Genomic DNA, 12515 nt, shown 5'->3' on the forward strand with positions numbered 1-12515 from the left:
ACTAACAAATCTAAAATAAAAACTAGTAATCAAACTGCTGGAGGTTAAAATTATGGACTTAAATTAAAGGTAAAAGCAAAGATCCTTCACTTTTACCCACAAATGCAAAAAGAAAAGATATTTATCACGTTTGTTTTAACTTAAAAATGCTAAATATAGTAGTATATATATATATATATAGTAGTATAGTATTAGCAGACATTTAAAGATTTCACACATTAACATACCATACATAAACTGTGCTTTTCTAATACTGGAAATAATACTGCTCACACTCAGCCAAGAACTTTTTACTCTCAAGTGGAGACTTTTCTAATGTGATTCTTATAACAACTGGATTCACAACAGTGTAGTGTAAAAATGCTCCTTTACAAGTGAAAGTCCTGCATTAAAATTCTACTTAAGGACAGAAACAGAAAAGTGAAGTACTCACCCTGGAGAAGATCGCCCCTGTGACAGATAAATTAAAAGACATTATTAACACTGATGCATGAAGGTGTGAGCAGCGAGTTAGGGTCATATGACCAAAGGGTCACGTGATAAATGTGAGATGGAGAGGAGAGGACACAAACATCTGCTCTCCTGTTTTTAGCAGACGCTTCCTTATAAATGTGTAAAGTTGGATTTCATCAGGCCTGTCTGAGGATACTGTGAGCTGCCGACATTTTGGAGAAATAAAATCAGATTTATGTTAATACACAGTTGTATTTAATGAAGCAATGTTTGGTCAGTGATGCTCTCCTGTTGTACAGCCCGTCCTCTCTGCCTTTTAATGTGGTCTTTCTTTATTCAGCATCTGCATGTGGAAACTAAACCTCAACAGTATAATGTGATTAATATTTAAGGTCAAGCAGCCTTTAATTAAGTCCGGTATGACTGAACAGGCCTAATGTAGCAGTGACACATATGTGAGCATCAATTTGTCCTTCTAATACACTGTATTTCATTAGTATTATCCGGCCCATTCATTAGGCCTATAGCCCTCCTGGAATCAAATCATCCTCATTGTAAACAAGTGGTGAGGCCACATAATGGAGTAATGACTGTTAGAGTGTGATTCAGCTTCCACCTGCTGGTTAGAGGGAGGAACTGCAACCAAGGGCGTGACTGTCGTCTGCTCACAGGAGGACGTCCAGTGCTCTGACTCCGTCACTGTGCACACTGCCTGAAATGGTATCAGTCATGGTAATGTATACACGAAGGCTGTGAAATAAAACAAACTTAACATTTCTAACTTCAAAGGCACTTCTTTAATATTTGTTCAGTATTATGTACATCTGTACAGACAAAGTAACATGTGCCACACCTGCTCTTTCTCCATGACAAACTGCTTTACATTTAAAATTTTATGTTTTAAACAGAAGAACATTGGACTCAATACAATCAAATTCAAGTTCTCAAATACAGTTCAAGTTCTTTGTGCTGAAACAGTGTTTGCTTATGGATACTCACTAACTACCCCACCCAGCCAAAAGCATGCTTCCCTTTGTGGGACGACCTGGGTCCGAAACACCGGACACCGTGACACCGAGGTTCGTCCAGTAGACGTACACAGGTGAGACTAACACACAAAAGCACTCCTGTCTAACGGAAATAAAAATACGACATAAATTAAATTCTTAAAAGAAATAAAAAAAATCATGCAGAGATAAAGGATTGGTATTCAGTGGTTCTCAAGGAAACATACTTTCAACTTCAATTTGATTCCTCGACTAGAAAGATCAAATCAATACAGAGGTGTGATCCTCCCAGTACTCACTCACACACACTGGACCTTGGTTCATTACAAGCCTCGACATCTCACCGACATCTGAAATGGAAACAAACTGGGTGACTAGCACTAACATTTAGAGAAAAAGCATCATGTGTGCCCACAGAGGCCCTGCAGACGAAAGCATAACACAGATGTATGGAAATAAAAACCACCAAAAAAACAAACAAAACAACAAAAAAAAAACGAGTTCTGGATCATGGCAGAACGTCCTGTACAGCGACAAATCGTCCAACGCACACAGAAAAAGCCGGGTAAGAAGTGCCAGTGCCATCAGCAAAACAAGACTAAATCAAAAAAACGGAACCTGGCTCTCGATAAACGGACCTGAACCACAAACCAAGAAAGAAAACTAACGTAAAGTAGCAGATCAACATTTACAGATTCTTCCCAGCTTCCTGTCTGAAAGCTGAAAAGTTGGCTCTGACATCCTGAGTGGTTAATGCCCCTCGGACCCACACCAGCCCGTACCGTCCTAAACCAGCCCACAGCAAGACCCCCTTCCTCCCAAACAGTATTTATCAGCGTTCAGCTCCCAGATCCAGACCTTCATTGAGTGGATTTAAAGGCTGTGTTTGGTGCTCGGTGTGGTACATGCTAATGATGCTCCTGCACAGTGAATTATACCACACAGAGTAAACATGCAGCCTGTTTGTACAGTTAGAATAATACAATAATACACTTTCAGCTTATAAGACACTCATAAGGAAACAAAAAAAAAAGACAGAAAAAGAAAAAGAAAAAAATTCATAGGTGTGTCTCTCTCCGTCTTATCTGATCGCCGTGGTAACAGAGCTGGGTTCGGAGTGCTGGCCCGGATAGGTCAGGATGTGCTCTGCCTCTGAGGGGGCGTGGTCAGCGGGTGGGGCCGGCTCATTGGTTGACGCTCTCTGGCAGATCTCGGCGTAGCTGGGCTTTTTGGACTCCTGTTCAAAAGATGTATTTCAACGTATTATAATACAGGACAGGCTGAAACACATTCTATTGCTCAAATAAAAACAGAGCAAACCATCAGTATCTTACTGTGACTGGTTCCTGTGTGAGCTGAGCAGGTTTGGCCTCGCTGGTCGTCTCTGCACTCTCCTTCACATTCCTATGGAGACAAGCAGAACAATCTCAGTACACACAGCTCCGACCGTAACCAGCACCATGACAACTGGTCAACATGTGAAATACCTGAAAGGGAAAAAGCAGATTTGTGCTGTGGCTGTAGATCCAATCATGTGTTTAAGTAAAAGAACCTTGAGAAACATGTAAATGTAAAATGAAGCAGAGCAGCTGCAGAACTAAATCTTCATCCAGCTGCTGTCTCAGGGATTACTTACTGCTGTGAGACTGGCTGAGGCTCCTGTGAAACTGTGGGTGATGCACAGGGGCTGCTGCTTCTGACTGGACCCTGTGAGGATCAAAAGAGCCATCAGAGCAGGTATATGTGTGTGTGTCTGGGACCAGACACTGCCTGGGTTTTAAGCATGAATACACACTCTGTTACCTTGTTGAGCATGAACATCATCAGACAGACAGACACTTGGTTACCTTGATGTTGCCGTTAGCTGCAGGTACGGTTGCTATGGCAGTGTTTGCTGGAGGAAGAGGAGGGAAGCTCGTCAGCCCGAGCTCAAGAGGAGGAGACGGCTGACGAGGAGGCGACTGGCTCGGTGGATTCTACACAGACATACACAAAGTCAATACGCAGTCTCAGAATGAAGTTGACAAACAGTAATAATGCTCAGCAGCAACGTACACGACTGTTTCCAGATTTCTCCCATGACCTCGGGTTCTCCCTCCTCCTCTGGCTGAAGTTTCCTCTCCTTCAGAGCAGAGACACAGACACAGAGCAGAGCAGTGATATTGCTGTGCACCTTTGTAGTCGATTGGAATTCTGTAAAGGTGCCGCGTCTCAGCTGCGAATGTTTGTACCTGCCCCGCTCAGAGGTGAGTGACACCTCTTGCTTGTTGGGCTCCGTCCTTCCACCTCTGCTCTGACGGCGCATGTTGCCCCGCGACCGCCCTCGTCCGGGCTTCGTCGGGGACGAGGAGCGCTCCACTGACACTTGCTCTGAGTCACTCTGATTGACCTGCCAACGGTCTCCAGAGTTTGGCCACCTCGAACCTCTCCTGGAAGATAAAAGTATTGTCACAGCTACTGAATGGGAGGCACACAACAGGTTCCTTTCTTATAACAATCACATAAAACAACAACAGACGCGAGGCAGAGTGATGAGTAGCTACCTCGGCCTGTGTGGGTTGTGAGGTTTGAAGTTAGAAGCTGCTGTGAATCCATTCATGAAATCATTCAGTGATGGAGACTGTGGGGGAAAATGGAGCTTGATGTCAACTAAAATAAAAAACTAAACTAAAGCGTGGTCATCCTTCAAAGTATTTGTGACAACAAGAACTCACCTCAGCACATTTCTGGTATCCTGACGCAGCTGAAGCCCACATCTCATTGGTGAAATCGTACAGCGGTTGTGTTGGCATGTGGGCGGGGCAGGGCTGCTGGTAGGTGGTTTGGGGAAAGTAGGAGCCGTAATGATTGCCGCACTGGTCCAGCTGTGCGGGTCTGTAGCCATTTTTGGGGGCGTAGGTAGTGCCTGCCATGGTTTTAGCCTTTATCCTTACCATTAACGGCTTTCCCTGAAACACCCGGACCTCCTCTCTGAGGTACTTGTAGGCCTGAAGACGTCCACAGATAATAACACGTCACTGTCTGAGTAACTTTGTCTTCAATTCATAGAAAACACACACTTTTTGTAGCCTTTTCTGATGACAATCTCTGGACTGAAAACAATAAATCATCTTCAGTGATTATTTTAAGGAACATCACAGTATTGGTCGGCTGTATTCTACCTGTTGTGCATCGGCCTCAGATTTGAAGGTGACGAACCAGTTATCGTTGCTTACAAACTCACAGCTCAGGAACTTGGGCAGGTTCTCCCCGTCAAAGAGAGCCTCCACTTCCTGCACAACAACAGTAATATTAAACATGGATAAATATTGTGCTATGAGGGGGAGGAGTATGAAAGGAGCTAGGTTGCGTTGGTGTAGGCGGTGGGCTCTTGCCTCACGAGGGGTGGTGTCAGGGATCTCGCGGAGGATGACGACACATCGACTCTGTCTGGGCCGAACCTTCTGTCCACATGGAGCCACCTGGACCAGAGGCAGAGCTGCCATCCAGTGAGGGAACAGGACAATGTCTCAGATACGACAATAAGCCACATTCATCGCTCTGTACAATCTGACCATTATCTTCTCCAAATATCATATGGAACCTTCCAACCCTGAATAAAAACTTAAACGGTTAATGTCAGACAGAGACTGATGTGCGGAGATGAACACTGACATTTCAGGATGTCAGAGATGAGGTCCAGGTCTGTGGTGAGATTCTTGATCTTGTCGAGACTGGCTAGAGTTGCGATGGAAACGTACTGGTCGCTGTCCATCTGAGATTTGAGGTACAGGTCGCTGCCCAGGTGCTCCCTGTGGAGGGACAGAGGGATCTGCTGCTTCAGCAACATGATGCATTGTTCATAATCACAATCAGCGATGACATGACTAAAAGAAATTGTGCTGTGAGTTGTGACCTGGTCAGGCAGGACTCCAAAACTGTCCTCAGCTCTTCTCTGATCTCATCTGAAACTGAGACAGAGTCGTTACGTTAATAAACAGTGGTTTTGCTGTGCTGCAGCATTACAGTTAAATGAGATTCCTACCTGTGACAGGTGGCTCACTGGACTCTCCGTTAACTACAGGTCCTTCAGTAGTCAGCGTCTGGTACTCCAGTCCACTGGGATCAGCCACAGCCTCGACCAGGCCCATGTTCTCCAGCTGGAACTCTGGCACGTACCCTAAAAATCAACCCGACCACATCATATCACAGTCTGCACGCAGGCATCCACATCCAGTAACTGAAGCTGTGAATTACACACTCGTCATCAGTAAGTACGAATGTGGGGGACTGTACACGTCTTTTAGCTCAGGGGTCCAGGTGAAGGTGACAGCAGCCTACCTTCATGATTGGTCAGCTCGGTGGAGAACTGCAGCCATGGCTGCTGCGCCTGAGGGTAGGCGGAGCCAGTGATGTTAAAGTTGTGATTGGTCCATACCTCAGCATCAGGGTTAAGGCTGGGAGCAGCAGCTGGTTCCTGAGATGAAAAAAGACACAAACGTGCACAGTATTAGTCTAAAATGAAAAGTTAAATCAGGTGGATTCTTTACAAAACACGAGTGGCAGAGAGATCAGAGACAGTTCATCAATGAAGGCTCCTCTCAGATAACAGACCCTCTGTAGTCTGTACCTGCTATTACCACTGTTACATCATTTCTCACCTTATAAAACTGTGACTAAGCATCAAGGACATCTGTGTGAACAATGATCACTAGTTATGTAACACGGGGCATATCAGACTCTGTCTACCTTCATTCCAGTAATAACTGTGAAGTCCTGACCTGTTCACTGTGTTTAGTTTGTAGATGTATAAATGAACAGTATCATCTAACAAGACACTCCAGTCTTTCTTTCCTCCCAGAGTCACATCAAACTGAATGTTTTCACTCAACCCAGCCACCTCATATGTCGAGCCAACACTTACAGACTGAGTGCAATCTGTGTGCCAGTCCCACACACACGATCCCTGAGGCATCACAGTGCTGTAGGGGTAGGCTCCCAGCAGAGCCATGGAGGGCTGGAGCTCTGAGACCAGCGCTGGGATCTGCTCTGCGTCCATGCCCAGTTTGCTCTCGTCCTGACTGGGCTGGGTCTCAGACGCCCCCTGAGCCCATCCCTCGCAGCTGGGCTCCAGACCCAGCTTGATCCAGGGATGTGGATAGAGGCGACAGACTGAGGAGTCTGCATCCTCTCCCAGCAGCTCAGACACCATCTCCCTCATCCCTCCTTCCCTCTCTCCCTCCTCAGCAGCTGTCGGCAGCTCCTGACCCAGGAAGTGAATCTCGTAAGATGGAGTTGAGGCATAAACATCGATCTGACCTGGGTCCACTGAGATCACAGACCTGTCATCTTGACAGCTGAAGTCATTAGGAATCTCATGTGTCTCAGCGTGGACCTCGAGGCTTTCAGACGGTGTCTCTGCAGCTGAGGTACTGGGAGTTTCTGCAGGGTGCTCCTCCTCTGACAGCTTAATCTCACTGCTTCCCTCCAGGTGAATCTCATTTGGTGAATCTCCAGCTCGAGGTAAAGAGTCAGCAGCGTCATGCTGCAGGCCGACGTCAGCTTGAGGGTTTACAGAGTCGGAGCAAACATCAGAGGTACATATTTCTGTGGGTTCAGAGGACGGTTGAGGACTGTGTGACTGCTGTTGTAATGCACCTGCAGATTCAAGCTTAACTGGCATAGAGACGGGATAAAACTGAGTCAGCTGTGCCACTGCTTCCCCACACTCATACACAGACACTGTCTCTGCTGGATTTACCTTCACCTGGGATTTGGCTGTTTTCACTCACAGTAGCGGCTGAAAAACTCTGCTCACCTTTCTCAAAAGACAAGCAAGGAGATGAGGAGGAGGGAGGAGGAGGAGGAGGAGTGGAGGGAGTGATGACAGGAAGCTCGTTTTCAGTAGGAGGAGGCTGTGTGGGAGGACTGAGACTTGAATCCTTTATGCTGCTCTCCAGGTCCTCAGGGTCTTGAAGAGTGATGCCTGTATTTACAGCTACAGAGTTGTCACCGTGCACATCACATTTTTCCTCACTCGTCTCTAAGTGAGAGGTGTTTTGGCCTGTTTCAGTTAAATCGACCGTAACATCACCTCCCTCAACCTGTTTACTGCTCTGACGAAATTCTGGGTTTGTTTTTTTGGCTGCCTTTCTGTCATCTCCGCTCATGAGGACATCATGGAACAGCTCGTCTGAGCCAGACACCGGCTCACCTTCAGTTTTCACATCAGAGCCGTCCATCTGTTTGTCACAGCGATCAAACCGGGAATCACTGAGCTCAGACTCTTCAGCAGCTTGAGTAGAAGGTTTAACGCTGCTCAGATCAAATGTCGGATCATTTGAATTAACATCTAATTTGTCAGACGTGATGGAGTCACACTGGGGGGATGTGGTTTTAGTTAAATCTGAGGGAGGTGTCAAATTTGTGTAACAGGAGAAGGCAGTGAGTTCAATGGGCAGTGATGCCCCAGCGGAGATGGTGGAGACTGACGACACCTCTGTCAGAGTTGTTCCTGCTGTGCTGCTGTAGACAACATCAGCCTCCTCACTGTGGCTTTTGCAGATACTCACAGGGATGGGCTGGCTCTGCAGAGAGGATTTATCCATCTCAGCACGTCCTCCACAGAGAGGCAGCACATCACTCTCCTGCTCGTGCAACAGTTTGAGGTCAAGCGTTGAAGAAGTGGGGCTCTGACTGGAAGTATCCAGCTCAGGAGTCTCAGTGGCCGGTTGTGAACTTTGAATGTGCGTCTCTGTGAGGTCAGACTCATGCAGATGATCGTCCAGAGGATTCAGCTCAGAATCCACTCTCTGATCTAATTCTCTCTCCTGGAAGTCGGCCACTGTTTCCTCTGTGGCATTTAAGACTCCCTCTGCTGCGCTGTGGTCCTCCAAGTGCACACTCTGCTCCTCTGAACACACACTCTGCCCACACACACACTCCTCTGTAACTGTTATCTCCTCTGGCTCCTTCACAGTCTCACTCTCCACGCACACACTTGACATGTCAGCCTGGGATTCATCTGTATCCTTTGCAGCTGTCTGGCAACTCAGATCTTCAGGCTGAGGGCCGTGTGATACGGACCCCTGAGGGTCCTCGTCCTTTCTCTGACTGCTGGGTGGAGGCAGCGGGTCAGACACGGGGTCTACCAGCAGTGGAGGAACAACAGGTGGAGGTGAGGTGGTCTGCTCTGCTGAGACTGAAGTACTAGAGTGTGTATGTGACAGGATGGTGGAGGACTGTTCAGCAGCGTGTGACAGTGTAGGAGCTGCTTCCTCATCATGTGACCAGCTGGTCATTTTAGATTCTGTGACATGTGTCTGGTCAGAGGCTGTAGATGCGTCTGTGTGTGATTGGCTGGGGAGAGGAGACTCCAGCGTGCAGGGCAGAGCAGCTGTTTCTGCCTCAGCTGTGTGCAGAGACTGTGTAGCTCCAGCTGTTTGGGACTGGCTGTGATCGTGGTCATGTTCAAGGTCATCGGCGTCGATGGAACATATGCTGTAGAAGCTCTGGGTCCTCGTTTCAAAGCCCTGACACAGTGTTGTGACGACACACACTTCCTCGCCTTCCTCATCCTTGTGCTCAGCCTCGGGGGAAACCGGCTGTGTCCCCTGACACGCGCTGAGCGGCGGCGGCGGCGGCTGGTCACCTGACACCTCGCTCGCTGTGGCGTTGCCTGGGCGGGCAGCAGAGGCTAACCTGGCGGGAGCTGACCAAGAGCTCGCAGGTTTGTGCCACTTCTGCCCCTCTGGGAGCTGAGTGAACCATGACGCCTTCAGAGTGGCATTCTCCAGAATCTTCTGTCTGACTGGACTCTGTGTGGGTACCTCCATATAGGGAGCCGGTTCACAGCTGGGCCCGGCAGTGTGTGCCACACCTGCCTCTGTGTCCGTGTTTGTATGTATATGTGTGCTGGTTGTGATAATAATAGCCTCCTTCTCCTCGTCAGTGCTTGCTGGTTTAAGATCCCTCTGGCTTGCCGTGGTGCTGGCCACAGCGACCTCTGTACAAACTTTGCTGTCCAGTTCCGGATGTCTCTCCTCCTCTTCTAGAGGCTTCCTCTGGGCCGGTCCGTTTGGCACACATGTCTCCTCTTCCTCTAAGCTCACATGCTGAGCCACGGCCGCAGCGTGTTGCCTGACCTGCTCTGTCACCTCACTCAGCCCATCGTGGAGCCGGGACTGTAACAGACTGCTCCTCTCATTCTGCTGGCCGGGGTTGAGCTCCTTACTAAAGCAGCAGCCCATCTTCTCCGGCCTAGAGTGGGAATAAAACAAAAGACTGCTATGGCCACACACACCAAGAGCCTACACAACACGAGACAAAATCATGAGCAGCTCCTCACGATGGCTCAGCCACATGCAGAAAGAGAAAAGACCCTCTACTCCCCCCTGCTTCGCCCACTCCCTTTCCCTCCCTCTTTTTCCCCTCCCCTGCCCAGAATAGCAAATGTGAAGGAGCTCACATGTCCCTGCCACTCAACAGGGGGCTGCACTCCACTTTATGTGTGTGTGTGTGTGTGTGTATATGAATGTAGGTGGAAGCCCTAGTTAGGCTACAGTTTGAGAGGGGTCAGCACATGGTCTGGCGGCCACCAATCACAGCAGCAGTGTGCACTCCTCCTCCTCCCTCCTTCTACCCATCCCACCATTCACTTCTCTCTCCCTCCCACTGACACCTTTCCGTTTCACTTACATCAGTTTTGCCCTCACTGCTTCAGCTGCCCCCTCCCACGCCTGAGCGGCCGCCCCGGCCCCAACAATCAGTCACATTATTCTGTCTTTGTGGACAAGTTAAAGACGGGAAACACTGGCTCCAAGTGATGCAAGAGCAGAGGGTCAATTATCTTTTTTAAAATGAGAATTACTTTCTGTTATTTCTGTGTACAGATAGTGTGTGTGTGTGTGTGTGTATGTGTGTGTGGTGAGATTAATGTTACAGTACCTGGTAGAAGTAGTAGTATCCAGGGTTTAGCGCTCCCACCGTTAACTGCACCTGAAGATCAGCTGGACACAGTGGATACTGGTCTGACGTCATGTGACTCGGGCTGGTGGGTAACTGTACGGGACGAGTGCTGCCGCTGTCGATGGTCACCACGGAGACTGACAGGGGGAGCGATGGAGAGCAGGAAATGAGTCACAACACCAGCTGGCATGATGGGAACACGGCAACAACTAGATTGCTCAATATGCACTAAAACTGCAACTGTCCTACTGCAGGATGAACAGAGTCATCAGCTTCTATTTGCTTACTGTTTCTGACCCTTCATTGACTCATCGATAAATCAAAAATAAAATCACCAGGTTAAGCTGAGGATCATTAAAGTAAAAAATGTGATTAAAAGAACTGACTTTTTATTTCATTGTTGGAGTCTCAGCTCGACTGAGACCTACTGTTCAGAGAGTATACGTTTCCTCTACAGCGAGGAGACTAAATCAGCAGCTCAACATCAAATTCAGAAACCAGTCTGAGAGTAAAAATTCATACAAGCCAAGAACAAACAACAGAGAAAGTCCAGAAACGGAGAAGCAACTTTCACAGTCAAATCTTCAGGCCATAACTGTCTACAACAAGATTCATAATTCATAATATAGTAGTGGAGAAATCAGAGTAAATATAACTGAATAATCCATCTTGTTTTCTTCTGCTTTCTGCTGAAAGCAATCATTCAAGATTTGCTCATCTGTACGTCACAATATTTCCCAGTTTTGTTGAGCAATTTCATAGTAAATTAAGCATCATAATTCAAACAGAGTGAGAGAAACTGGGACTCAGTTTCCACTTCATATATCCACTGATCACACAGCTGAGCTCTCTCAATGCCTTTAACACTGACTGTTAAATTGTATTGCAGGTATTTTTTATTGTTTTGCCTTATTTATATCAGTGAGGAGGCTAAATAACAGCAGCACTACAGATTATATCCTATAAAATGATCATGCTGTCGACTCAACACCTCTTTAAAACAATTTTAATAAACACTAAACATTATAACCGCCATCAGAGGAGGATTAACTGCAGGGCTGTTGCATTAGATTGCACTAGTTTTAGCTAGGTGTACCTAATAAACTGCCGAAAGCTGCTTTTTAAAAACTGTTATTGACCTTAATGAGATCTGCATCACTTCATGTTAATATTAACTGAACTAGTTTAGTTAAATTAAATCACAGGACCAGTAACTAATTGGTTAATGCGACAAAAATAAGATTTAACTGGTCAAACTTCTGACATAACTGATTTTAACGTTAACAGCTAGCTAGCACTTTGCTAACAAACTCTGCAAAGCTAGGTCGACTTTTTAACACTCAAAACATGTTAATCTACCACTAAAAGCATTTAATGGTAGATTAACATGTTAGTAAACAATAAAATGTGTTGTGTTACCTTGCAGGATTGTCCCGGTGTTTACTTGGTGACGTTAGGTAGTTTTCTCGGTAGCAAACCTTACAACCTTTAGCTTTATTTGCCGAGGAAACGCTACAAACACACTTGCGTGAGTAAAAGTCAAGCTAACCGAGCTGATAACCTCCTGTCTCCCGCTGTGTGAACGGCATTTCAGGCGAAAAGCAGCAGCCAACCGAGCGTCTAAATTCTTATTATCCACCGACCTACCGTTGGTTAGCTAACGTCCATAAATCGAACAAAAACAATAACGTTAAAGAGGCTAACGGCTGATGCTAACGTAGCTCCGTGGTGTAAAAAGCGGGCTCTGTCCCGAGTTACTGCCGCTGATTGTGACACCGGAACTCACCTGTCACCTTTCCTCTCTGTCAGAGCCGGGATCACACTGGATTTCTGCCTTTTTTTTTCCTGTTCGTGGTGTTTTTCTTCCTTTGCATCCACCTGCCCGTTAACGTTACTTCCCCTACCGTACTCAAACTCCGCAGTTGCTATGGAAACTGATGGTTAAAATATTGTGGATGCAAATCCAGTGATATACTAACTAAACTTTATTTTGAAAGTCGATCTAAAGTCGATTTAATTCACATTTTTGAAATTTCAATTTGCATTTTAGATCCAAATATTTTATATTTTTTGCACTTAAATTCTCTTGCACTCTTGTTAATTGTATTT

General features: G+C 46.7%; 1 protein-coding gene across 4 annotated transcripts; it reads right to left on the minus strand.

Moving 5' to 3' along the window:
• Positions 1 to 1235: 1235 nt before the first annotated feature.
• Positions 1236 to 12328, minus strand: LOC108885056 (la-related protein 4B). Of its 4 annotated transcripts, none has more exons than XM_018679233.2 (16): positions 12193 to 12328; positions 10386 to 10543; positions 5781 to 5916; positions 5485 to 5619; positions 5356 to 5410; positions 5115 to 5251; positions 4835 to 4938; positions 4622 to 4732; positions 4175 to 4447; positions 4004 to 4080; positions 3692 to 3889; positions 3516 to 3582; positions 3308 to 3436; positions 3097 to 3167; positions 2795 to 2864; positions 1236 to 2697 (listed from the first exon to the last, which is right to left on the minus strand). In XM_018679233.2, the coding sequence occupies exons 2-16, from the start codon at positions 10476 to 10478 to the stop codon at positions 2542 to 2544; spliced, it is 1812 nt and encodes a 603-aa protein (XP_018534749.1). In that variant the 5' UTR covers positions 10479 to 10543; positions 12193 to 12328; the 3' UTR covers positions 1236 to 2541. The 4 variants fall into 4 exon arrangements, with proteins under 4 accessions (XP_018534749.1, XP_018534748.1, XP_018534747.1 ...); XM_018679232.2 differs by lacking the exon at positions 12193 to 12328 and adding an exon at positions 11826 to 12167; XM_018679231.2 differs by lacking the exons at positions 10386 to 10543; positions 12193 to 12328 and adding an exon at positions 6364 to 7261.
• Between the last annotated feature and the right edge of the window lie 187 nt (positions 12329 to 12515).

This window comes from Lates calcarifer, linkage group LG24 (genome assembly GCF_001640805.2).
Source record: "Lates calcarifer isolate ASB-BC8 linkage group LG24, TLL_Latcal_v3, whole genome shotgun sequence".
Lineage (NCBI taxonomy): Eukaryota > Metazoa > Chordata > Actinopteri > Centropomidae > Lates > Lates calcarifer.

Excerpts from the sequence above, each read along its gene's own strand:
- LOC108885056 (XM_018679230.2), bottom strand. The coding sequence starts at position 9,688 with ATGGGCTGCTGCTTTAGTAAGGAGCTCAACCCCGGCCAGCAGAATGAG.